Source organism: Pecten maximus, chromosome 1 (assembly GCF_902652985.1).
Source record: "Pecten maximus chromosome 1, xPecMax1.1, whole genome shotgun sequence".
Lineage (NCBI taxonomy): Eukaryota > Metazoa > Mollusca > Bivalvia > Pectinida > Pectinidae > Pecten > Pecten maximus.
In genome coordinates, this window is record NC_047015.1 from 34,423,508 (window position 1) to 34,449,985 (window position 26,478).

The 26,478-nt window shown below is 35.2% G+C and overlaps 1 protein-coding gene across 1 annotated transcript; it reads right to left on the minus strand.

Annotated features, from left to right (window-relative positions):
• Positions 1–7,347: 7,347 nt before the first annotated feature.
• LOC117331520 (proteoglycan Cow-like) lies at positions 7,348–26,135 on the minus strand. The gene is made up of 11 exons (XM_033890266.1): positions 25,915–26,135; positions 22,669–22,744; positions 21,872–21,971; positions 13,031–13,211; positions 12,428–12,487; positions 11,277–11,331; positions 10,141–10,290; positions 9,519–9,725; positions 9,186–9,239; positions 8,710–8,844; positions 7,348–8,348 (listed from the first exon to the last, which is right to left on the minus strand). The coding sequence occupies exons 1-11, from the start codon at positions 26,086–26,088 to the stop codon at positions 8,311–8,313; spliced, it is 1,230 nt and encodes a 409-aa protein (XP_033746157.1). The 5' UTR covers positions 26,089–26,135; the 3' UTR covers positions 7,348–8,310.
• Positions 26,136–26,478: the final 343 nt, after the last annotated feature.

Below are 26,478 nucleotides of genomic sequence, written 5' to 3' on the forward strand. Positions count from 1 at the left end.
TTATTATAAGAGATGAGCTCTTTGTATGTGGATAATGTATATTTTAGTTGGTAGTTATAGAGGTGAGCTCTTTGTATGTCGATCGTGCTCATTTTATTAGGCGTTTATAAAGATGAGCTCTATGTGGATCATGCCTATTTTAGTAGGTTATTATAAGAGATGAGCTCTTTGTATGTGGATCATACTTATTTTAGTAGGTTATTATAAGAGATGAGCTCTTTGTATGTGGATAATGTATATTTTAGTTGGTAGTTATAGAGATGGCCTTTTTGTATGTGGATCATACTTATTTTAGTTGGTAGTTATAGAGATGGCCTCTTTGTATGTGGATCATACTTATTTTAGTAGGTTATTATAAGAGATGAGCTCTTTGTATGTGGATAATGTATATTTTAGTTGGTAGTTATAGAGATGAGCTCTTTGTATGTGGATCGTGCTCTTTTTATTAGACGTTTATAAAGATGAGCTCTATGTGGATCATACATATTTTAGTAGGTTATTATAAGAGATGAGCTCTTTGTATGTGGATAATGTATATTTTAGTTGGTAGTTATAGAAGTGAGCTCTTTGTATGTGGATAATACCTATTTTAGTAGGTAGTTATAGAGCTGAGCTCTTTGTATGTGGATCGTGCTTATTTTAGTAGGTTATTATAGAGCTGAGCTTTTTTTGTATGTGGATCGTGCTCATTTTATCAGGCGTTTATAAAGATGAGCTCTATGTGGATCATACCTATTTTAGTAGGTTATTATAAGAGATGAGCTCTTTGTATGTGGATAATGTATATTTTAGTTGGTAGTTATAGAGATGGCCTCTTTGTATGTGGATCATACTTATTTTAGCAGGTTATTACAGAGATGAGCTCTTTGTATGTGGATCGTGCTCATTTTATTAGGCGTTTATAAAGATGAGCTCTATGTGGATCATGCCTATTTTAGTAGGTTATTATAAGAGATGAGCTCTTTGTATGTGGATAATGCATATTTTAGTTGGTAGTTATAGAAGTGAGCTCTTTGTATGTGGATAATACCTATTTTAGTAGGTAGTTATAGAGCTGAGCTCTTTGTATGTGGATCGTGCTTATTTTAGTAGGTTATTATAAGAGATGAGCTCTTTGTATGTGGAAAATGTATATTTAATAGATTATTATATAGATGAGCTCTTTGTATATGGATCATGATTATGTTCGTACATAATTATATAGATGAGCTCTTTGCATGTGGATCATGCTCATTTTATTAGGTGATTATAAAGATGAGCTCTATGTTGATCATGCATATTTAAGTAGGTACTTATAGAGGGAGCCTTTGTACATGGATCATGCTAATTTTAGTAGGGGATTATAGAGATGAATTTGTTGTATGTGGATCATGCTTATTTAAGTAGGTAATTGTAAAAACGAGCTCTTTGTGTGTGGATCATGCTAATTTTAGCAGCTAGTTATAGAGATGAGCTCTTTGTATAAGGATCATGCTCATTTTAGTAGGTGATTAAGTAGATGAGCTCTTTATATGTGGAAAATAGTTATTTTGGTAGGTAATTACAGATATGAGCTCTATACAAATGAAACATACTTATATTGGTAGGTAATTGTAGAAGATGAGGTCTTTGTATGTGGATCATGCTTACATTTATAGATAATTAGTGGCAAGCTCTTTAATGATTCATCATGCTTTTTTTGATAGATAATTATAGAAATACACTCTTTTTATGTGAATCAAACTTATTTTGGCAGGCAATTAGAGATGAGCTCTTTGCTTGTCGATTATGCTTATCCTACTAGGTAATTGCATTGTGATTATGGATTATGTTGCTTTTTTAAGTAATTATAAGGACGAGCTGTTTAAGGTGTATCATTGTTATAATGGTAAGTAATTGCCTAGATGAGCTCTTTGTTGATTTTGGTAGATAATTGTTTTTGTGGCGAATGAATAGAAATAATGTTTACCTCATTATTGTTAAAATTTGAGCCCTTGAAAGATTTGATGTTTACATCAGTGTTGGGAGAAATTTTAGGTCTGTTTACTTGTCTTGTGGTAGAAATTGAAAACTTATCTTGCTAGTGTTTGCAAACTGAAGAGACAAGCTCTTGAATGGTAAAAGATGTTTACCTTCTGTTGAAAGGTATCTGAAGAGATGATTTCTCGAAGCGTTAAGAAACCTTACTTCGCTTTTGGTACAGAATTTGAAGAGATGAACTCTTGATTGGTAAAGGGTGTTTGTTGTTGTTGTGGATGGATGACTGTTTGATTGGTAAAGATTGATACCTTGGTGTTGGAAGAAATCAAAGGGTTGAGCAGTTGAATGTTGTTATCTCGCTAGAAAATTGAAGATGTGAACTCTTGAAATGGTAACCTTGAATTGGTAACCTTTTCTTCAAGGTTACAATTTCAAGGTAACCTTGAAATGGTGAGCATTTGGATAGAAAAGGATGTTTACCTTGCTGTTGAAGAGAATTGGAAGAGATATGCTCTTGCAATGTAAGTGTGTTTACCTAGCTGTTGTTGGAAAATTAAAGATATAAACTCTTGTATGTTAAAGGTTCCATTGATGTTCTAAAAATTTTGATAGTTTGATCTGATCAGTAAAGTGTGTTTACCTTCCTGTTGGTAGAAAATGAGAAAAGATCAGCTCTATTATATGGTAATGTAGGATTAACTAATTGTAAGTAGAAATTAAGAGATCAGCTCTTTAATGGTATTGAATGCTTCCTGGTTGTTAATGGAACATGGCAGAGATGACTGTTGTACGGTAAAGTGTGTTTACCTAGCTGTAGGTAGAAATTGAGGGAGATTGGCACCCGCATAGTAAAGTGTGTTTACCTAGCTGTAGGTAGAAATTGAGGGAGATTGGCACCCGCATGGTAAAGTGTGTTTACCTAGCTGGTGGTAGAAATTGAGGGAGATTGGCACCCGCAGGGTAAAGTGTGTTTACCTAGCTGAGGATAGAAATTGAGGGAGATTGGCACCCGCATGGTAAACAGTAGAAATTGAGGGAGATTGGCACCCGCATGGTAAAGTGTGTTTACCTAGCTGAGGATAGAAATTGAGGGAGATTGGCACCCGCATGGTAAACAGTAGAAATTGAGGGAGATTGGCACCCGCATGGTAAAGTGTGTTTACCTAGCTGAGGATAGAAAATGAGGGAGATTGGCACCCGCATGGTACCCAGGGTAAACAGTAGAAATTGAGGGAGATTGGCACCCGCATGGTAATGTGTGTTTACCTAGCTGTAGGTAGAAATTGAGGGAGATTGGCACCCGCATGGTAAAATGTGTTTACCTAGCTGAGGATAGAAATTGAGGGAGATTGGCACCCGCATGGTAAAGTGTGTTTACTTAGCTGATGGTAGAAATTGAGGGAGATTGGCACCCGTATGGTAAAGTGTGTTTACCTAGCTGTAGGTAGAAATTGAGGGAGATTGGCACCCGCATGGTAAACAGTAGAAATTGAGGGAGATTGGCACCCGCATGGTAAAGTGTGTTTACCTAGCTGATGGTAGAAATTGAGGGAGATTGGCACCCGCATGGTAAAGTGTGTTTACCTAGCTGAGGATAGAAATTGAGGGAGATTGGCACCCGCATGGTAAACAGTAGAAACTGAGGGAGATTGGCACCCGCATGGTAAAGTGTGTTTACCTAGCTGAGGATAGAAATTGAGGGAGATTGGCACCCGCATGGTAAAGTGTGTTTACTTAGCTGATGGTAGAAATTGAGGGAGATTGGCACCCGCATGGTAAAGTGTGTTTACCTAGCTGTAGGTAGAAATTGAGGGAGATTGGCACCCGCATGGTAAAGTGTGTTTACCTAGCTGAGGATAGAAATTGAGGGAGATTGGCACCCGCATGGTAAACAGTAGAAACTGAGGGAGATTGGCACCCGCATGGTAAAGTGTGTTTACCTAGCTGAGGATAGAAATTGAGGGAGATTGGCACCCGCATGGTAAACAGTAGAAATTGAGGGAGATTGGCACCCCCAGGGTAAAGTGTGTTTACCTAGCTGAGGAAAGAAATTGAGGGAGATTGGCACCCGCATGGTAAACAGTAGAAATTGAGGGAGATTGGCACCCGCATGGTAAACAGTAGAAATTGAGGGAGATTGGCACCAGCATGGTAAAGTGTGTTTACCTAGCTGAGGATAGAAATTGAGGGAGATTGGCACCCGCATGATACCCAGGGTAAACAGTAGAAATTGAGGGAGATTGGCACCCGCATGGTAATGTGTGTTTACCTAGCTGTAGGTAGAAATTGAGGGAGATTGGCACCCACATGGTAAAATGTGTTTACCTAGCTGAGGATAGAAATTGAGGGAGATTGGCACCCGCATGGTAAAGTGTGTTTACTTAGCTGATGGTAGAAATTGAGGGAGATTGGCACCCGCATGGTAAAGTGTGTTTACCTAGCTGATGGTAGAAATTGAGGGAGATTGGCACCTGCATGGTGAACAGTAGAAATTGAGGGAGATTGGCACCCGCATGGTAAAGTGTGTTTACCTAGCTGATGGTAGAAATTGAGGGAGATTGGCACCCGCATGGTAAAGTGTGTTTACCTAGCTGTAGGTAGAAATTGAGGGAGATTGGCACCGCATGGTAAAGTGTGTTTACCTAGCTGTTGGTAGAAATTGAGGGAGATTGGCACCCGCATGGTAAAGTGTGTTTACCTAGCTGTTTGTAGAAATTGAGGGAGATTGGCACCCGCATGGTAAACAGTAATATTGGGGGAGATTGGCACCCGCATGGTAAAGTGTGTTTACCTAGCTGATAGTAGTAATTGAGGGAGATTGGCACCCGCATGGTAAAGTGTGTTTACCTAGCTGTTGGTTGAAATTGAGGGAGATTGGCACCGCATGGTAAACAGTAGAAATTGAGGGAGATTGGCACCCGCATGGTAAAGTGTGTTTACCTAGCTGATAGTAGAAATTGAGGGAGATTGGCACCCGCATGGTAAAGTGTGTTTACCTAGCTGAGGATAGAAATTGAGGGAGATTGGCACCCGCATGGTAAAGTGTTTACCTAGCTGAGGATAAAAAGGTTCAAAGTTGAGCTCTTGAACAGTAAAGAATGTCTACTTTGATATAGGTAGAAAACTTCAGGGATATGTGCTTGATTTATTTTGGTTTACCTGAATGTTGGAAAAAAGTGTGATAGTTGATGTTTCGAATGATAAAGTAAGCTTCTGTTTGAAGGTTTTTTATAGAGTGACCTTTTGAATGGTAACCTTCCTGTTGGTAGATAATGGAAGAGATCGTCACTTAGATTGTAACCAGAGTGTCCAGATTGAAGAGATGAGCTCTAGATCGGTACTACAATTTTTACCATTAGAGAGCTTATCTCAATGTATTCATATTCAAAACTCTTCCGACAGCAAGGAACATATAATTTATTAACCTTGAGCTATCTGTTCAACCTGTTACCAATTAACACAACAGTCAAGATAATCGGTCTACAAACAGGTCGCCTCTCCCATTACCAGTCAACTGACACTTCCAATAATAAGTTTTTTCCTTCATTATCCACCATTAGCAAGGTAAGCAACACCATCATTGGCATTAAGATATCAAAGCATCCCCTTCTCACCCCATCAAATTTATTCCAAAAGAAAAAAATGCACAACAAATAGTCCATCATTAGAACATATGACAGGGAGCCGAAGAATCTTTACCATCCGAAAGCTGATCTCCTCTTTTCAACAAACGTTTCTTCCCGTTTCTTTCAAAACCATTCTACCATCCAAGATACGATCTTTTAATTTCTACCTCAAGCTGCTATGTAAATAGAATTCACCTTTTATTCCAACGTCCAGATAAACAGAATTTAACATTCAAGAGATTATCTCTGTAATTTTCTACCATCAATGAGGTAAACACTCTGCATTCTTTAACATTCAAAAACTAATAATGTTCCACTAACATCTAAGTAAGTGTTCAGTACTATCCAAGAGCCGATATGTTCAATTTTTCCTAACAGTTAGATCAACTTTTACCATGCAAGAGCTCTCCGTGTCAAATTTTTCCAACAGTAACGAAATCTTTAACATACAAGAGTTCACATCTTGCCATTTAAGAGATCACTTCTCCATTTTTGTTCCACCAACGTGTAAACGTCCTTTTTGATTTTGTGGAAATATTTTATAGACAAGCTCTTTGATGTTGGATTTTATTTAGTTTAAACGTCCTTTTTGATTTTGTGGAAATATTTTATAGATTAGCTCTTTGATGTTGGATTCTATTTATAGTTTGTTGGTATAGGAAATTATAGAGAAGTTGGACACTATCCTTATGGTATAGTTTGTGGAGAGAGGCAACTGCATGTTGGAGAAGTAAAAAAATGTTTGTAGTGGTGAGGTCTTTCACTGTTGCAGGAAATTCTTTTCATAAGGAAGAATGACAGTCACTCTTCCTTATGAAAAGAACCGTGGTAAAGAAGAGGGGTAAAATTAGAAAAAGAATATGTGATGTGAGCTTTGTAGTTTTAGAGGAATAAATTTAAGAACAAGGTTTATATAGATATACTTTCCAGCCACGTCTAACAATGAAGTGAAAAAGGATATAAATTCTGTACATTTTAAAAACTATTGTGCTACCAATGTATACTCATTATGTACAAAAGAAATTAGAGGTTAGAAATAAATAATGTGTGAAGCGTAATTAACCTCATTGTTTTTTTATTGGAGCCCCTTTGACCAATCTTTCATCAGCACAAAAATAGACCAAGTCACTGTGTTTTGAATTATTTTTCATGTGCGTCATTAAGTGATTTATGTATTTCATGGGTTTCCATAATATCCCATAATATATATGTTGCAAAGTATTTTACACAGGTCAGATATGAGGTACCAATAGAAGTTCTTGTGACAAGGAACACACATGTCTAATATGAAAGTCTTAACTTGTATGGTTAACATATATGATACTGTGACCAGCAAGTCCACAAATGTAGTGGCAATGGAAAGGTCTTGTCACAAGGAACATACGTTAAATACTTAAGCTATATCCTCATTAGTATCAATACCACACTCATTTATAAAAAAATAAACCTAGCTGTCTACAGCTGACACCGACCTCTGGAATATATAAATAGCTCCCGACCTTCATGAACCTGTCTGACCCATGGGTTTCCCAGGTACTCACTGTCTTCACACAGTAAGGCCTCCTGCTCTCTTCAATCTTGGTCAACAACATTGATTAATATACATGTAAGTTAATGACAGGTTTCTTAATTGTTAAAAATTGGATTCAATATGGCGGCCATCAGGTTTTATCTATGATAATTTTAGATGCACACTAAAGTGAATGTTGAGGTAAATGAAGATCGCAATAAAGAAACAAACAAAACAAAAACAAAAAACACACAAAATTAAACAATTCCACTGCAGGACTTTTATTACAAATCAATTTGATATACAAGTAAAAAATATATTCAAACAAACCTATAAACAGCCTTTTTACCCATACAGTAGAATTTCATGTTTTATGTTGAAAAATTAATCACAATTCTGAAATTATCTCTTTGTCTTTTTACTAATCATAGAGATTCCAATTTTAATTTCACAACGAAGTATATAAAGAACATAGATAAACCTGGAAAATCGTTATCAGCTGTGTATAACAATAAAAAAATACTAATACAATACATAAGATATCAATCGTTTAATATATTTACTTAATGTTATATAAACAAGACTTTTTAAATTACTGCCTATATCTTAATACATCATAGAAAATGGTTAAGTTGGAATGTTATTTGTTGAGATAATGACAATATGTTCAGTGTCAATAAACACTATCTTGACTTCTATGATTGACTGATGGTGTTGATATGTGTAAATCATTTGTACATACAATGGAGGTTATCCAATGTTCACATACAGATTACATTATAGTATTTTGTTATAAAAAAACAAAAAATTGTCTCCCTTGATCTACCTCGAAACCACATAAATGTTAAACTTTGATCGACTATTCACGCCAATTAAAATCTTTAAATTGTGTGATTCATATCACTGTACAATAAAAAATTAAAATGGAAGACTCAATTTTAATCTCTTAAAAATATGACATCACCAGAATATATATTCTAGCTAGAATAATTAGAATAGCTAATAAACTTATAAAATGTTGATATTTCTCAAGTAAACGCGCATGCACCATTAAAAATATGGCATAATATCTAAAATGAAATCACAGTTCTATCAAAAACACTCCTCAAATATTTGTAGAAGAGGATTTTTTTTTGCTTCGTTTTTTGTTTTTCATTCCTTTTTAATTAGCCGGTGGGGTTGTAAACGAGACGCCCTTTTCAATGTTTTCCACTTCTATAGCTCTACAGGTCGTCCAGCAGAATCAAATCGCTCTGTAACACAAAATCAGAGAAACACCAAAGTTTAAAATTACTTCATAATCAAAGTACATGTACTTGAATGTACATATAGTTTATAAATAATAATTAGTTAAGTATATATTTTATAGTTTAGTATAATTTCTTTTCAAATTTCATGTCATCTATCTTTCCCGAGTACAGTCTTCCACTGTAAGCTAGCAGCTTAACTACATTTGTATTACACTACCAAATATGGAACAAATTGCTGAACTTTAAAAGTATTCAATTTAAACCGTGTGAACTAAGGTTATTGGTAATTTTTTTTATTATTTGAATACAAGACAATGGAGAAGTTCCATAGGCCGGCACTGTGTAGCTACCAAGACAGACTCACCACAATGAGGATTGCCCTGGATCTTTGTGTTGGCAATGTGGTTGCCATCAAGGTCAGAGCACCAGCAGTACATCCCAGTAGGGTCACACTGGGTCTTCTCATAGAATCCTTCAGAGGTGCATGCTGGTCTGTAGCCTTTAAACAGAAAATACAGTTTTCTCAGAGGTGATTGATTCATAGGATTGAGCTGTTTACACCAAGGCTTGCAGCATTTACACAGAACCAGATATAAAGACAAATCAAGTCAAAATACAAGGCATAGGGCAATGATTTTGTTGAAGGAAGAAGAACTGGAACATCATATATATAAAGACATCATCTTGTCTTCGCTACTTATATTTCAGAGAGTAAAGATATACTTTTAACTCATACAATAATCAATCTTGCTTATCCTCAGTAAAACTGGACTGATGTAGAATTCATTTGATAGAATAGTATCTCGGTAACTTTTATGCAGTTAATCATAGTAATCTTACCTTGACTGTCTGCTCTTTGCTTGACCCTCTCTAAATGCTTGAAGCAGGGAGCCTCTGTAAGGAAAATTTACCATGTAACATTTTGGTGATCTCTCATTTGTAAAATTTGACTCCTCAAATTTGTAACAATTTGTGTACAGAGTGGTTATTATCATTTAAGAGCTGATGGTGGGCTAAAACACAGATCTAGACAGTTCATCAAATCTAGTGTACTACAATCACCAGGTCTTTGAACAAGAATCTTCGATCACTTGACAAATATGTTAAATAAATAGAAGATGAAGACAAAAATGACTTTAATGGAAGGTTATATTGATCTGTCCCTGTACATACCGGTGTCTGTAAAACAGCAGCACCATTCCTTCTTAGACAACAGTTTGTCCTTGTCTGTGTCACATGACTCCAGTAGGGGTGTAATACACTTCTCCTGGCGAATGTCCTCTATGATAGCCAACTCAGTAACATTAAGGAATCTGTTTTCATCAATGTCCAGGTTACGTCGTTCCCACATCACAGACGCTGAACACTTGCACTGTCCGACTGTAATAATATGCCAATCAGAGTTCACACTAAATTCACGATGCCTTTATCAGAGTAAAATATAGCATATATTTCATTCAGAGACAAACTACAGCTCATGCATGTCACCACAATGAGAGCTAAAATAAAGCTTGATAGACTTCAGTCAGAGTCATCTGAAGCTTGCCACCTCATTCAGAGTCTCATGACTTCCAAGTCAGGTATTATACAGTAATGGAAAACTGGTTTATAAACATACTTTCCTATTTATTGATATACCCCGCTACCTGAATAATGTGGTTTGTATTCAACTTTCTGTTAAAATTACAAATTTTTTGTTTAGTCTATCAACTTTTAATCAAAGTTTGAGGTCTGAACCCTAAACATAACAGAACAAATCATCAAATTAATAAACATGTTTTCAAGATTGACTTACATGTTCTAAAATCTCCATAGTGCTTGGGTTTTCTCAGTTGTGAATGGAATTTCATGTGTTTTTTGCCCCTGTGTTCTTTCTTCTGTGTGTGCAGCATCACAAACCAACCATTCAATCGTTGTCGGATACCCTCAACCTTTTTGGAACATTCTGATAAAACAGTAAATTTGATATTTAAAATGTTGACAATGTACCGTATTTGACCTAATAAGGGCGCAGGGCGCGTGTAATTGACAGTGCCCTTATTAAGATTAGTTATTCTGAAGTTTTATGAACAGACTATACCTTATAGCAGAATTCCCAAGGCTGTGGAAACGGTCAAATATTCAGTTATAAAAATATTCCAGATGAAGATATATATTCATTATCATATATTAAGCTTAAACATCACTTGAATATTCCTGTAAACTTGTAAACCATGCCAGCTGATCTATAGACCTGAGAACGTGTGTTCCACCATTTATGTTCAAATGGAACTCTTTTGTGTTCTATTTATAGACACAGGTAATTTCCCAGATCATATCAGACATCGTTTTCTTTGACCTAATAATTGATTTACGTCTTTTACTAGCTTTTTCTGAACAACAGTTACTTAACAACATGAATTGAGTCTTTTACTTTATCTTCAAATAAAGATGGTAAGTTATTATTTCTATGTGTGTTTATTTTCGGGTGCACTTAGCAATGACATCTGTAGGAATAGAAAAAAATCGAAATTTTGTGTTCCAGGGACTTGAATTTGTTGAAGAAAATTGAACACATAAAGTAGCAAAACTTTTCACATGAATTATTACTTTTTAACACCATTTTGACACTCGGTCAAAGATTTATTTCCTTGAAAAAAGGCAGGGGCATTAGGTCAAATGCGGTAAATTATATGTCAAATTATTATTTTGACCAATAAATGACTTGTTAAGGATCTATGAAATAATTCAATTAAAAACACATTTAGATTTTGTCAGGATGTTTTATATCGTATTTATCATGCAATGAAAGCCAAGTAAGACTCAACTCTCACCCCCTCTTAAAGAGGTCAAGCGCAGCCTTTGACTTTTAACCTTGACTGATTATTTACCAGGCATACCATTACTGTCCGATAAATACAGTATTCAGTTATGAAAGAACTTATTACACACCTGGATATTTTCGGCTGATTTCTGACTGGCTCCCTTCACCCAAATGCATCAATTCCTGTAAAAGGTAATTTATATTATAGACACTTCCATTGTCATCAAAATTCCATTTAACCAGGTAGTTCAAATAGGGTAGAGCCATAGGTAATATATTAGTCTATAATCGGTATTGGACTTATAAACGTGTTAAGCACCTATGAAAGAGCTATAGAAAACTGCTAATACTTAATTGCATGCTATACATTTATGTTTTATTATATACAGGCTTTATATATATCACTAAGATTTCCATCTTAATGGAAATAAAGCTAAATACAAAACTTAACAATTTCAATTCATGTCTAATGTTATAGGAAAAATAATCAATTTTCTAAATTGCAGAAAACTGAACCAAATGCAATTCCAATAACATCAGTATTATTTCACTGTTAATCATTAGTAAAAAGTAAACTTTGCAATATTTCTCCACACAGCATGAATTCCAAGCCAAGCTCCAGTATATATATATATATATACAGAACTGTATCATAGATCTAGTATCTAGTTGTATATCAATCTAATTAAAATCTAGATGGTCATTCTCACTACGTTACATGAACATCTAACAACATCCCATAAGGGGTCACGTCAGGGTGACCTTTTGGATTAGCCAATCAAATGACTACTTCCAGAATCTTGGAAGTAAATTTTATATGTCCGAATTAGCATGACTAGAGTGCATAAGCTTGTATAATCTGTCAATTTAGTTCAAGTCATTTCGTCCCATAAAGCATAACGCTATATACTGTGCCGAAATGGTTTGCTTCAGATGCATGCTGTGACGAAATGTTTTGCTTCGATGACATCGACAAAATGCCAATTCACCCTGAAAGTGAAATACACACATCTCAGAGGTCAACCTGACGTGACCCTTATGGGATGTTGTTAGTGTTCAAGTAACGTAGTGAGAATGACCATCTAGATTTTAATTAGATTGGTTGTATATATATAGACTGTGACTTCTCCACCAGATTTGTGGATGGATGGAGAGACAGATGGAAGTAGAGGCAAGGACAACACTTACATATACCTCCTATCACTTTGTCGTCCCAGACGTTAAAAATAAACACCTGTATACCTGTAGTTTATTTATTTGTAACATTTGTAAAACTCACATCAACAGCATCCATGTTCTCAATCAGTCTGTGCTGTGAAATGAAGTCACTTTTGTTTTTCTGCAGAACAGGAAAAAAAATCAATAAGGTCATAATTATTGAAAGGCACATATTTACTGCATGATACCATTATGTTTAGGCCAACTAAGCACAGACATAAAAAATCCAAGTACTTGGCCAATTGTTATTAGAGTAACAATTCTACATCCATACATAAGAAGCTTTTTGAGAATCCGTGTTGAGGAATCTCAAATTTTGTTTGGTGGGAGGGGGGGTCTCCTTGCAGTAGCTGTTGGCTACCTCACTCATGAACAACATAAAAGAGACCTGTTGCATGCCATCCAGGGTAAAAATTTTAAAAGCCTGGCCCAAGGACACAACACAAGAGCACAGACTGGTCCATTCCCCAGCTTCCTGAGAAACACAAACCGTCATGGGTAGGGAGCGTTGAACTACGAACCTTAGATCTTCACCTGAGGTTACGTCGGCCAACACTCTAACCAAATGGACTATCATGACACTATAGGATTTTGATAAACACTGTTTTGATAAGACCTCTTTAATTTTACTTATTTAGATAAAGAAATAGAAAAAGAGTTATACCTTGGCTTTCTTCATGGCCATAATGTGCTTGTGTCTGATGTTCTGAGGACGCTCATCCAGCTCATTAACCCTGCTCTCCAGAGGGTTGAACTTTTGGTAATGGCCAGATCGCTCCTTCATCAGACGATTGTGGTGTTTCTTGGCCTTTTTTAGGTGTTTATTGAACTTGGATAAGCGATGACTGCAATAAATAAAACGACAGTATTGTTTGAAACAGATATTGTCAGAAAATTTTCAATGATAGAAAATTGTCCCCACATGAATTGAATGACACATTATATGATAAACAGATTAGATATTTACCCTTAAATACTTAACATAAAATATACAGTTATTTGACTTTGTACAAGTTAAAGTATGTGACTCCTGATCATCCAAAACTTAAACACAATTATAATATGACCCTATATCCTCTAGTCTGACCAAACAAGATGTTTTAAGGTTTACATACAAACCTACAATCACTTTATTTTACCTATAGCTACATTATACATGTAACTGATTTTATGATTTCTTCCATCAATATTTTGAGGGGATTTTAAATGGTCTATGAAAATTAGGAAGAAAGTCTAGAGTACCACTTGTACATTTTAATATATTTGCTGTATTCATATTTCAACTGCTTTCTACTTGATAGACATTGAAGCTGTATTTTCCGGTTAAATGTAGGTTTAAAATCTCTGCTTTGTGACAATTTCATATAGAGATTGGATTTTTTTTTTCATTTTCAGTAATGCTTAAAATATTGAACATGATGACTTTTAGTAGTCAATAACCATATATATACAACCATTATACCCAGAGGTAGCATTTGAATGTGCTCGCATACCTTGCCTTGAATACATGTACAGTATTTACAAAAATCTTAGGGACACATTCCTATGTCATAAGCATTCATAACAGCCCTGAGGCTATTGTTTTGTACAGTAATGGCCTTTGGTGCTGAATTAATTATGTAATATTTATTTCTGGGATATGTTAGTGAGAAAATCTTGATCTGACAGTGAAACATCAGTAAGGGAGAGCTATTGGGATAAGTTTTTAATTGTGATATTGATCCTGAAATCCCTCAAAACTGTCCATATACCAATACTCTCAGTAGTGAATACCTAGCCAGGATTTCCCCTGGAATGGAATTGTTTTGCCACAGCACGTTTCCATAAAAGTGTGGACTTGTATGATTGATTACATGTGCTTGCATGAAAATTAAATAATTAAAATGACAGATTACCATATCTCCATTTCGGTAATATGCAATGACAAATTACCATATACAACTTTGTACACACGAATTAGCTGAATCGGGCAGTTATAGTTAACGATGTTCAAAATCATTTATCATGCTAGAGGAGTATTACCTGTGCTGCCCAGTAAAATGTTAGTAAGATTCTGTTTCTTTAAGTATTATGTAATTCCAGAGAAAATATAGTGATAACAACTTCAATCAGTTTCAAAACTGTTCATGCATAAAGGGAGCATGAAAGGGGAGTACAGATGACATCAGACAACCTGTCAGTGTGTTGTTCTCAGGAAATAGCAATAACAACTAAGTATGGATGATGGATAAGTAACCATCTGATAAAAACATCACCTAGGTGCTGTTGATTATTACATACAAATACACAAGTTGTACATGTGTGTCAGGCTTGAAAATCCACATTTTCAAGTCTGTCGTTTATATATAATAAACGACCAATTTCTATCCTAACAAGTCTCTGCTTTGTCTTGATGGTTGTATGCATTTGGTCGTGAAAAAGCTCATCCTCAAGAGGGTCATGTATGAAATCTGTTATGCACAGGAATTTTTGATATAATTATACAGAAATAAAGAGTATGTAAATTCTGTTTTGGTTTGTGGCATTAAGTATTCCATGATTATATAATTAAGGCCACTAGTATCAGATGGCCATTACAAATCATAATGAGAATGGCTCCATTGAAACAATAGATCAGTTCTACATATCATATTTATCCTCAAATAAGCCTGGGCCATTTTCTAGTGTAAAACTTAATTAATACATGTATTAAATTTTGAAAAGGGCTTATTTGTGGACCATTTTCAGCTTGCTACAAATCTATTTTATGATTAATGATTTTGCAATGACGGGATTGGGGGTTTGGTTGGGATTATTTCTGGGCATGGGCTCATTTGCAGATTAGTATATGGTTTATAACTAGCCTCAGAAAAAAAACCATTTGATTTCCATGTGACAGAGTTTTGTTGGGTTTATTATATTTCTGAAATCATGAATATTAATGCAGATAATTAATGACTATTATCAAGTAAAGGGATGGTAAATTATATGGCATGTAACATTATGTGTCCAGTATTTCATCTATAGAAAATCTCTATGTACAGTCAACTGGCAATCCACCAAAGTAATTCTCTGGCAATATAAGAACATATCTGGTAAAATGCCCACTCGAATCTTTTGTAGTTCACTAAATGTGGTAACAAATGTTATCTCATTGTCCTGCAATAAGTCAATATCCCCTAACCCTAAATTTTGGTGTGTTGGCCCCTGGGTTTATTGTAGGATGAACACAGCATTCACCATAGTTTTCTTACAGTATATATATATGAATAAGCTTGAAAGTGTGGCATGAATTGAAAAGCTGTCATATAGACTATATTGATGTGTTGATCGGAAGTTTTTTTTTAAACTATTCGTGTTTACTCGGACCAGGTTTGAGATGAGCTGATATAACAGAGCAATGTGTGATGCAGTTTTTACTGTGCTGTATTATATGTCTGGGTCATGTATACATAAATGTTTATGTGGGTAATGTCAAGCACTATATACAACCATCCTGTGTGAATATGTACCTGGTACACACGAGGAGAGATTCATATAACTTTCAATAGATTTTCTGATAAAAAATATCGTAAATTGAAGTTTAAAAACATGCATGAATAACCAATTCAAATTTTCTAAAATTTCAATTGCTGTATTTAAAAAATAAGTAAAGTTACAATGTACATACTACAGACAGTTAAATTTGTATGCCCTGTAGGTACATATTTATTATGTATTTATTTGTACTGGCTAGCTATATAGTCAACACTACACAAGTTAGTACTCTGTGTAAACTTGCCTAAGGCAAAACCAGACACTGGTAGAGACATGGGTCAATATTCGGAAACCTAGCTCACCTACACAAACACAGGTACAACCAGAAGAAGGGCATCCAGGAAATTTGAATAAACTGTATGGCTATATGGACCGCTGAACACACCTATGGTGTGTGATAGATGTTCACCGAAATGTTAATGTGATATTTGTCAATTTGGTCCTGTTTGCACACAGGTTAGATTGCTGACGAAAACTACCTGGTACTACATTCACATTGTATACTGATTTGAATTCACCCGTTTAAAATCAAACTATTTCTAAAAGATTTATTTTTATTTCTTCTGGTTTTCACGTAATAAGTTTGATGAATCCTCTCATGACTTCAAGTATTGAGTTTTAAAGTACAATTTGAAAATTCAGGCCCAATGTCTGGTCTATATAATAAGCCAACCCAATTGTCTATGTGGTGTTCTCTGAAAATCTTACTGTTATTTCATTGTCCTGTAACTGCAATAAGTCCCTTTTTGTTTGCTGTGTTTATCATCCAATGAACAGCCATGGTCATTTTGAGGGAGGGTTACCTTGTAGTAGTTGGTGACTACCCAACTGAACAACATACGGAAGTCCCATCACATGCCATCCAGAGCAATTAGGGTAAAGTGTCTTGCCCAAGGACACAACAACAACACAGACCTGCCTGTTTCTTAGCTTCCTAAGAAACACAAACTGACACTGGTAGGCAGTGTCAATTGTGCCCCTCGAATCTCCACCTGAGATTACGTGGTCAGCATCTTATAACCGACTGAGCTATTATTGTGGTCCCCTCTTTGAGTACAAATTTATGTATTAGCACATTGGGACTAGCTATTACAGAATATACACATTTCTTGTGTACTCCTCACTCAATAATATTGCGAGCTTTCTCTGCAATAAAAATATTACCATGACTTATAGGACAGTAACGATGTCTTGCTAATGTTGAAAATAGAATAGATTACTTTAATCTCCAAATTTTACTTATTGAATATGGTTGAACTTCAACGCTCACAAATCTCCCTTATTTTAGGCAAAACTCCCTTAAAATAATCATCAATCTCCCTTATTGGTCTCGTGAAAGCATGGCATGTATGTTGAGGAGTAGCTGGTTAATGCTTCTAGTTAAAATATAGTTTTATAAACATGTACGAGGAAAAAAAGCCACTTACCCACCAATCATTAAAGGTATGTGTAAAACATCACTCAAAACGTGACTGTTAAAAAGTTAGAGAAATTTATAACAGATGGTGTTAAATGTGTGTGGGAAACTATTTGGTCATATTAAAAGGACAATGATAAATCACGTGTGTCAACTGTCTAGGCAGTCGACCAGCAAAACAATCCTTTATTTCTGTGACATTTCATGAAAATGCCAAGATAAGAAACACTCATCTACAGAGATTATGTAATGCTTTCGTTAAATTAAAAAGGTCAGCTACAAAAGCAAGGCACTGCAATTTTTCGTCGGAGGCATTTATAAAAGGCTGGCATCGGCCATCTCCTTACATTTACAAACATTGCACACCTAAATTATCATCAAGGTTTTACGGAAAACATTTGAAATATATAGTGAAAGGATATTTATTCTTGAGAATGCATTGTAAAATTACATTTGCTCCCAATTTTTTCCTCAAAGGCATGCATGGTCTGTGTGTTTCAAACATTAAGGTGTGTATTTTCCCCTCCAACAAGAACCTGTCTTTATTTGTATCCTGTAACTTTTACATGTGTTACATCACGTCACATCTAGACACATGTACCCCAAATAACCACAATTTGGAACTGGCCATCGGACAGATTAAGTGAATTGAAATTTCATGAAACTATGCATATGAATTTTCAGAAATTGTTACACTGCAGTTGGAAATTAAATGGGCAGATGAAGATATTTGTTAAAATCATGAAATCTTTTTATGAACATAATTGATATCTCAAACATTGATAAAAGAAGATCTGATTAAGAATCAGAAAAATAATTATGATAATATGAGATGGTATTGTATATACCTGGATTTCATTACTAAAATGAAGTATAGTGGTAAGAAACGCCCACAACCTACGGTACATGTGGTGACATGTGATAGCTATCACTGTTAGTGCAAGTAATACAAGATAAATACAATTGTAGACAAGCACATTAACAAACTTTGTGTCCAGACGTTTGTCAGCCAGGTTTCTTTTTTTTAATTCCAGTAAGTTATATAATTAAGGCATCCTGATAACAGTTTTTTACTAGCCACTGACTGATACTATCAAAATAGTTCATAGGGGTTCAGAGGCCTGAACTTTACATTGTATGCATTCAATATCTTTAATATGACTACTGTAATGTATATTTTCATCAGATTGGAAAGAAAAATGTTAAAAAACACATTCTTCATTACTCAGTCTGCTTAAAAATAGCAGCTTCTACTGCAATGTATATTTTCATCAGAATGGAAAGGAAAATGTTAAAAAACAAATTCTTCCTTTCTCAGAAAGTCTGGTTAAAATAGCAGCTTATAATATGACCTGGTGCATTTATTAGGTCAAATACAGTATATAATTACCAAACCTGCAAATCTCCCCAACCTTTTCATGAAATACACCAGTGGGCATGTTTCTGTAGAAAATTATATCATGATTTTTCTGGATAATGATATTTCAGACCTGAAGTCATGAGTTTTTTTGGAACTCTTCTACACTTTGAGAACCTATTACACCACTTATGAATTGTAACTGAACTCATGAAAAAACGAGTAATCATGTTCTGGTCTTGCCTGAAAAATTCTGACTAACATCAATGATATTTTTATAGGAGACAGACAGGTAGGCTAGAGACATTTTATTGCTTCCAAATATCTTTATATGTCCACTATATATCACCACCCACATACATGATCCGAGTGGAGGAAATGATCACCATGTAGGTATATTGTAACTGGACGTTCAAAGTGTTGTCCACCTTTAAAAGTGGTTATACAGATGCAATATTAGAATGAATGAATTCAATTCTAAAGATACGAAAGGAAATATATGTTAGTTTGACTTCCAAAATGACTGAATGCTGAACTTAGGCCAGATCCATCCAAAACATTTACAGAGATTCAACTTACAACCAAAGCCAGGTTGGAATTGTCAAAGCATCAAACTAATACTGAAGATGTTCGAAGCATTTCAACCTGTAAATTACTGTATATCGGATGTACAAGATTAGTATGGTGACCACACACCTATCAGGACAACTGACCAGGAGTGTCGACAACATGACCAGTCACCCATCAGTCTTATTCATCATAAATCATTGCGACATAAAATATGTACCGAGTCACGGAAATATTATAGCACTATACAAAGTTTAATAAATATAGGTACAAGATAGTTCATGCATGGAGGTGTATAGACTAGCACTTCTGAATTTGATAAATACAGGGACGGCATGATAATATAGAGCAATTCTAAACCAACACTCATAAATAATCATCCCCTTATATAACTCACAACCAAGGCACCACAACTCACAAGTTTGTCCTGATATAAGCCTCAAGCTGTCTTGGACAACTTACTCAAAGTTTTCTCATACTTGAACAAAATCAAGAAATTTGATTGAAGAAATCTGTTCAAAAATTAAGTGGCTTAAGACATGACTCACTAATGAAAGATTTTTTATGAAAAGATATAACAGTGATCTTGTCCTTGACCTTGGGAACTTGAGTACCAATTGTAGGGAAACAATTTTTGACCTTGACCTTTGGACCTGAAAAGCAATCCAAAGCAAGCACTTTTGATTCGGAAGATCTGCATGAAGTTTGAGTTTGATCAGCCCAAAGGATGCCGCTGCCATATTTATACATATATTTCGCCTGATTTTTGCAACCAAAACAAAAATGAAGTCGCAAAAGAGCTGACAAAAACTTCCACACATACACATGCACTTACAACTGCAACACTACACAGGCAAAATGTTCTGAGGTAATTAAATTTGACCTGAAAAAAGACTGCAGACCTGAAAATTTTCTGAATTCTTTCTGAAGTTTACATGGAAGAATTTTTTTTCATGTCAAATTCATGTCAATTTCTGGTCAATTTCTTGATATGAACGGACTATTCTGCTCTTTTGAGTTCAAATTGACCTGAAATTTTTCACATCATCGTGAATTTGACCTGAAGATATTTTGCCTGTGTATTAATCCTCCCGACTTCATCATGAAGGGATAATAAGCTCTGTGTATAGTACTTGCTAACTATGTGAAGTATATCAGAAACTTAAGACTAAATAGGAGTGATTCTTGAAAACAAGCCTACTCCTATAGCTAAACCCCTACCCTCTTTTTGTCACTGTAGAGAGAGCAGGCTTATCTACATGAGGATCATTATGGTATGTTAGGCCTAAAAAAAAAAGTTGTGTGTTTCTAGTTTCATCTCCTCAAAAAGTTAGGGTCGGTAGGTAGGTAAAAGTTTGTTTTTTATTAAATATTTTTAAGCAGATTTTATGCTTTGAATTACATTATACTTTTAATACTGGAGAAGAAGATGTTTAAGTTGTAGGGCTATTTAATATGTGTTAACTGTAGACTTTTACCATCTGAACACTTGCAATTATACACACAGATTTAATGTTCCACTGAGGAGAGTAGCTTGCCAGAGTACAAAATATGTTGATGTCAATGATATTGCTATTTTATATTAAAACAGAAAATGGTTGTTTTCCAATAAACAGTTTTGAACCACTATTGTCTTTATAGTCGTTTTGAATATTCTGCTAAAAAACAACAACTAAAAACGGTTATTTCAATGGTTTCCTGTTCATCACACGTAAATTCAATACATCTTACTCCGAATCGATCCTATAGCTATAACATCAGATATTGTGAGACCTGCGCTCAGTTCAAACTTATCTGACTTTTCTAAGGACGTTTTTCCTTTTGCTATGCATCTCACTGCCTTCCCCGCTCCCTCATGGTAGTGGCGGAAGACGTCCTCAATAAGCATGTCGTTAGGAATGACTGCCATCAATGCTTTTTCTGAAGAATTACAGCATTTATTTATTGTTATTGCGATCACCGTTGATGCCTTACAGTTAGCGGTCGCCATGTTGCATCATATGGGAAACCCCAAATTCTGGGTCTTTCTAACGCTTGGGCGATCTCGTTGTTTAGGCAAACGTTTTGACGACAATGCTCGGTGACTCGAATAAAATCTTAAACGTTCATCGGGTCACGGAAAACCGAGAAAATTTCTGAAGAATGTCTAAAAACTTTTGGGTCGGCGTTGATTTATTGGGGTCGGTCGGGAAACCGGAAACACACAACTTTTTTTTTTAGGCCTTATACACCAACTAAATTTTCAAATAAGTTTTAGAATTGATATAGCCATAATGGGAGAAGGGCAAAGTTGTTATGTGAAGTAAGATATGCACCAAGTATATCTATAAGATCTGTATGACATAGCTACTTGGAATAAATATTTGTATACATAATATGTTACAGTATTATAGATTCATCACGTAACTGGTCTATACCATTACTTGTAAATATTTTTTCCTATCTATATATACATTATATATATACAAAAACATTATTAGCTGTTTTAATCTAAGTTGTTAATAAACTTGATACTGATCATGAAGTGTTTTCATACAATATAAAGTATCATGGGCGAGGAGACATACACCCCCCCTCCAAGAACATACACATACTGGTACACACTAACAGTTGCCGCCTTAAAAATCTACACATATTAAGTTCCTTACCTTTCCTTGAGAAATTTCTTGGGGACACACTTGGTGTTGTTGGTGGCTGTATGTTTGACACACACCTTGTGACCGCGACATTCAACACTACATTCCGTCACTGTGTGGAAAAAGAACAGTATACTAAACCTTCCCGCTTAATTTACACTCAGATCGATAATAACTTTTACATCATTTTCTGTAACTGAGATCAGAATGACACAAATACTGGTAAACAACACTAGTGTAAAGTAAGTACATCCCTCATGACCCCCCTTCCCTAGTGTAAAAGTTTATTACTGTATTTATTCTCATGAGCCCCCTTCCCTAGTGTAAAAGTTAAGTACTGTATTTATTCTCATGAGCCCCCTTCCCTAGTGTAAAAGTTAAGTACTGTATTTATTCTCATGATCCCCCTTCCCTAGTGTAAAAGTTTAGTACTGTATTAATTCTTGTGACCCCCCTTTAATTCCCTAGTGTAAAAGTTTAGTACTGTATTAATTCTCATGAGCCCCCTTAAAGCTTCCCTAGTGTAAAAGTTTAGTACTGTATTTATTATCATGAGCCCCCTTCCCTGGCGTAAAAGTTTAGTATAAAATTTTTGGAGGGCTTATTTGTGGATCAATTGATAAAGGGAGCTTATTTGTGGGCAGGGACTTATCATGATAAATTCTGTAATGAAATGTAATATTAATATATTTATGTCACTACATAACAATATGTGTTAATTAGCTTCACTGCTTTAACATAAAAACTTACACGATTCATTTATTTCTTAAAACTTCTTTGGGGAAGCTTTATATTAAAATTGTCCTTACTTTTTACACGTGTAAATTTCATGTGCTTCTTCTGTAACACATCCTCCTGGTCGATCATCATGGCACTATATTTTCCCTGTAAAGTTAAAAATAATAACTTTTATACTTCACAAAACAAAGCTGCTTTGTAGTTGTTTCCAAACTTATTATATTACATGATATATTTATTATAATTTTCTTTTGTAGTCGTGATATAAGAATATGTAACACACCCCCAACCTTAGTTTCATGTATTAGTACATCATATGACAAAATGTTGACTTCCTATTGGCTAAACATACACTGTCCGTACTATGAGGTGATAGCTATTATAGTGCCTTGCACGCTTGCGCAAACTGGTTGAATTGTTTTGAAAAATGGCGAACTGGAGATCAAAGCCACACATCAGAAGCCCAAAGTTGATCAGACGTACTCGTTGGGCAAAGAAGATTGGTTAAAATCACAACATCTACAGTACACGCGTGTCTGTTTGACAAAAATAGAAAGTTAAATGTGAAAAGCCAACATGAATTGGCAGGGAATCTTCTCAGCATCTGATAAACAACCCCATGCTTTTCTGTTTATCATTCGAAGATGCGCACATTCTATTTTTAGATGTTTATAACATACTTTACTACTGATGAATTGTTGATGTAACTGAGCAAATCTATAAGGGATTATGAAGTTTAGTTATAAACAAAAACTTAGAAAGACTTTATTAAGTTAAAGCTATATACTGTAAGTACAAAATTACATGTCCTTGTTATTACCAAATACCACAATGTTATTCAAAAGATTAAATATACGTTTCATAAATTTGAACCAGAAACTAGAACTAGAAAAATGTTTGTTTGTTGGTTGGGTTTAATTTATTGCCCGGTGAACAGCCAGGGTCATTTTGAGGTGGGGTCTCCTTGTAGTAGTTGGTGATTACCTCACTAACAACAAATGGAAGATCCATCGCATGCCATCTAAAGCAATTAGGGTAATTAGGTCAGAATCGCAACAGCACAGACCCGTCAATTCTTCAAAGCTTCTCGAGAAATACAAACCGACATGGGTAGGGAGCGTCAAACTGCGCACCTCAGATCTCCATCCTGAGGTTACCTGGCTGGTGCGCATGCTCTAACCGACTGAGTTATCGCATGCCCCCATTGTTATAAATGTATACATGTGATGGTCATATTTTCCAAACTTTTTTTTGCTGCCCTTCAGCTTAGTCACCATTTAACGAATACTATATCGCTTTTGGTATACTTTCAGCAAAAGATGTTAATTTCACTTTAAATCTCTTTGATCTGAATAAGACTTTGACGGAAAGTCAGTCATATTTTTCTCACAAATTTGAACTCTGCATACATGTATATATACCATGTAGGCAGCTATATATAACTGACAATATATCATAACTACATTTGTATAAAGTTTTTAGTTTCAGTGGAAGAATTATACTGTTTCTGGCATATATCTTAAAGCCACATACTCCCAAACAACCTAAAATTCTAGTTGAACACATGTATTAATGGCAATCCAAGATGCTCATTCACGCTCTCCTAACATTAAAATGACCACTGGCCTGGACGCTTGACCGGGGGAGAATTGAGACATCAGTGTATAAAAAAAACTCGCCACATTTATATTTATCGCGAGACTTGTCACAGAGCCAAGAACAAGGCTATAACAACGTGTACTGCATATATAAACTACACACATGGCCGTTGTTTACATATCGTCGAGCATACGTGAACTTTGCCTAATAATGCTTTCATTTAAACATATTAACAGAATATTGCGTAATAACTGAACAAAATAAACATAGTTTACATTTAGATACTTAATTTTAACATGTAGCAATATGCATACAACAAAACATCGATAAAATGTTCAAAAGCTAACCAGCAATCCAATAGACGTCCTGCATAAAGGGAATTCGAGTCTATTCCCTTTTCTTCTCTCGCTAAGTTTCAACGAATCACTTCCTTTCCTAAGGAAATACTCTGGTTTTGCCGATTCCACTCACTTTTGCGTCTTTTTTTGGCAGAATCTGTCTGCGTTTTCGCAGGTCCACGCTTAAGGCGTTACACCATTTTGTATGGACTGTAAAACCCGCTGTTGCATTGTGGGACTAATTTTTCAGAGAAACTTGTTCTAGCAGCAACAGTTATTATTTTTGGGAATTCCCCGTATACTTTCATAAATTTTCAGTTTCTGATTCACGATAATCTCTTAGGTATGTATAAAGTCCGAAAATCGTGAAAGGCTCAAAATGTAACCATTGATATATGTTTCATTGGGAGTATGTGGCTTTAACACTTATATATGTTATTGTAACTTTGAAAGTCAAGGGTATTCCTACTTCAGTTAGCTGAAGGTCTTGGTTCCGACGCCAACAGGACGCCTCTAACATTGTTGGAGTAGATTATTCCCTACAAACATTCAGTAAGTTACTGGTCCTCGATCCTGACATTTAGTCCGTGATACAAGTTCTCAAAATATTTAGTAAATATATGATGTATTTTGCATTGGTTTTTATTTTTTCTCTTTTTATCAATATTTGTAGCAAAATTGTATGTTCCTTTGTATATAGTCTACATAATTACACTGTAATCTATAGACAGTAATTTAGCCAATGGATGAGTAACTTGCATTTTACTCTAATGCCTGATTTGATTGAATATTAACAGTATATTTAACACAATTTTAAGAACTTTGAAATATAATGCTTACATATTTAAGAAAACTGTAATGAATATCCCATACAAATTAAAAAGGTCCATGATGCAATAATTACTGTACACAGAAAGACACTTTGGATAGATGCCAGAACACACCACCTTAAATGACATTAAAGTTAAAATGACCTACTTAACTTTTGTTTATGTATGAAATTTTGAAAATGAAATATAGATTTTATGAAAATATTAATGGGTTCGTTATTATTCCCAAATGGATTTGTTCTTTTTGTGATACATATGTATCAGGTAGATTTTTTCCAGGTTATTTGTACAGAGTACATATATATATATATGATTTATACATGTACAATAGCTCATATGATATATATCATATTCCAATTTTTTGTCACTCAAATTCCCAATATAGAAGTTTAAAAAAATGCAACATATGAAATATTCATGATAGTATGATAAATTATAAATTAAAATGGTCTGGTGATGTACTCGGACTAGACTGATCACGCGATATCTGTGATCATACACAGGTAAATACAGGTGGGCCCATTACGATGTGACGATGGTGTCAACTTACCAAAAAGTTTTTACGGCTATGTCCTTTTTCTCTCGCAACACGGCGCAGATTTTTGAAATCTGCTAATTTCATACGTCCCATATTTCCATGGGCACGGCTTTTCAAGCGCTCTGCATCTATGTTCCATATTAATACAGTCAACACCAAAATAGGTGCTAAGCGTGAACCAACCATCTTCTCTGTCCTCGAAAGTTTACTACTTTAGCTTACTCGCATAACTTCTATTATTAGTGGAAGCGTTTATTCCGAATTGAAGGAAGAGCAGGTCAAATAAAATGTCGATAGAGGGTGATGATGAGTTAACGCTGTCAATAAAATGTACGAAGTTTACAGAAAATGTGAGTAAAATGTCATTTTAACGTTTATTGATTCCTGCAATAGGATTTCACCCTCGTTGTTGTTCTTGTCATTGTGAGTTGGGATTGGTGTTAACCCCCCTATCACGATGATAGACCCGTCCAAAAGTTTTGACAATGATTCACTGACACCTAGCGGAAGTACTTACCTGTACAGGGTGATTGGCGACACGACTTGTGGGAGTTATTGCCCTTGCACCGTAGATCA

Coding starts and splice junctions, on each gene's coding strand:
- LOC117331520 (XM_033890266.1), bottom strand. CDS start 26,088: ATGGTTGGTTCACGCTTAGCACCTATTTTGGTGTTGACTGTATTAATA. Junction 9,240..9,518: donor CTGCTGTTTTACAGACACCG/GTATGTACAGGG, acceptor TTTTCCTTACAG/AGGCTCCCTGCTTCAAGCAT. Junction 8,845..9,185: donor GCAAAGAGCAGACAGTCAAG/GTAAGATTACTA, acceptor TTCTGTTTAAAG/GCTACAGACCAGCATGCACC.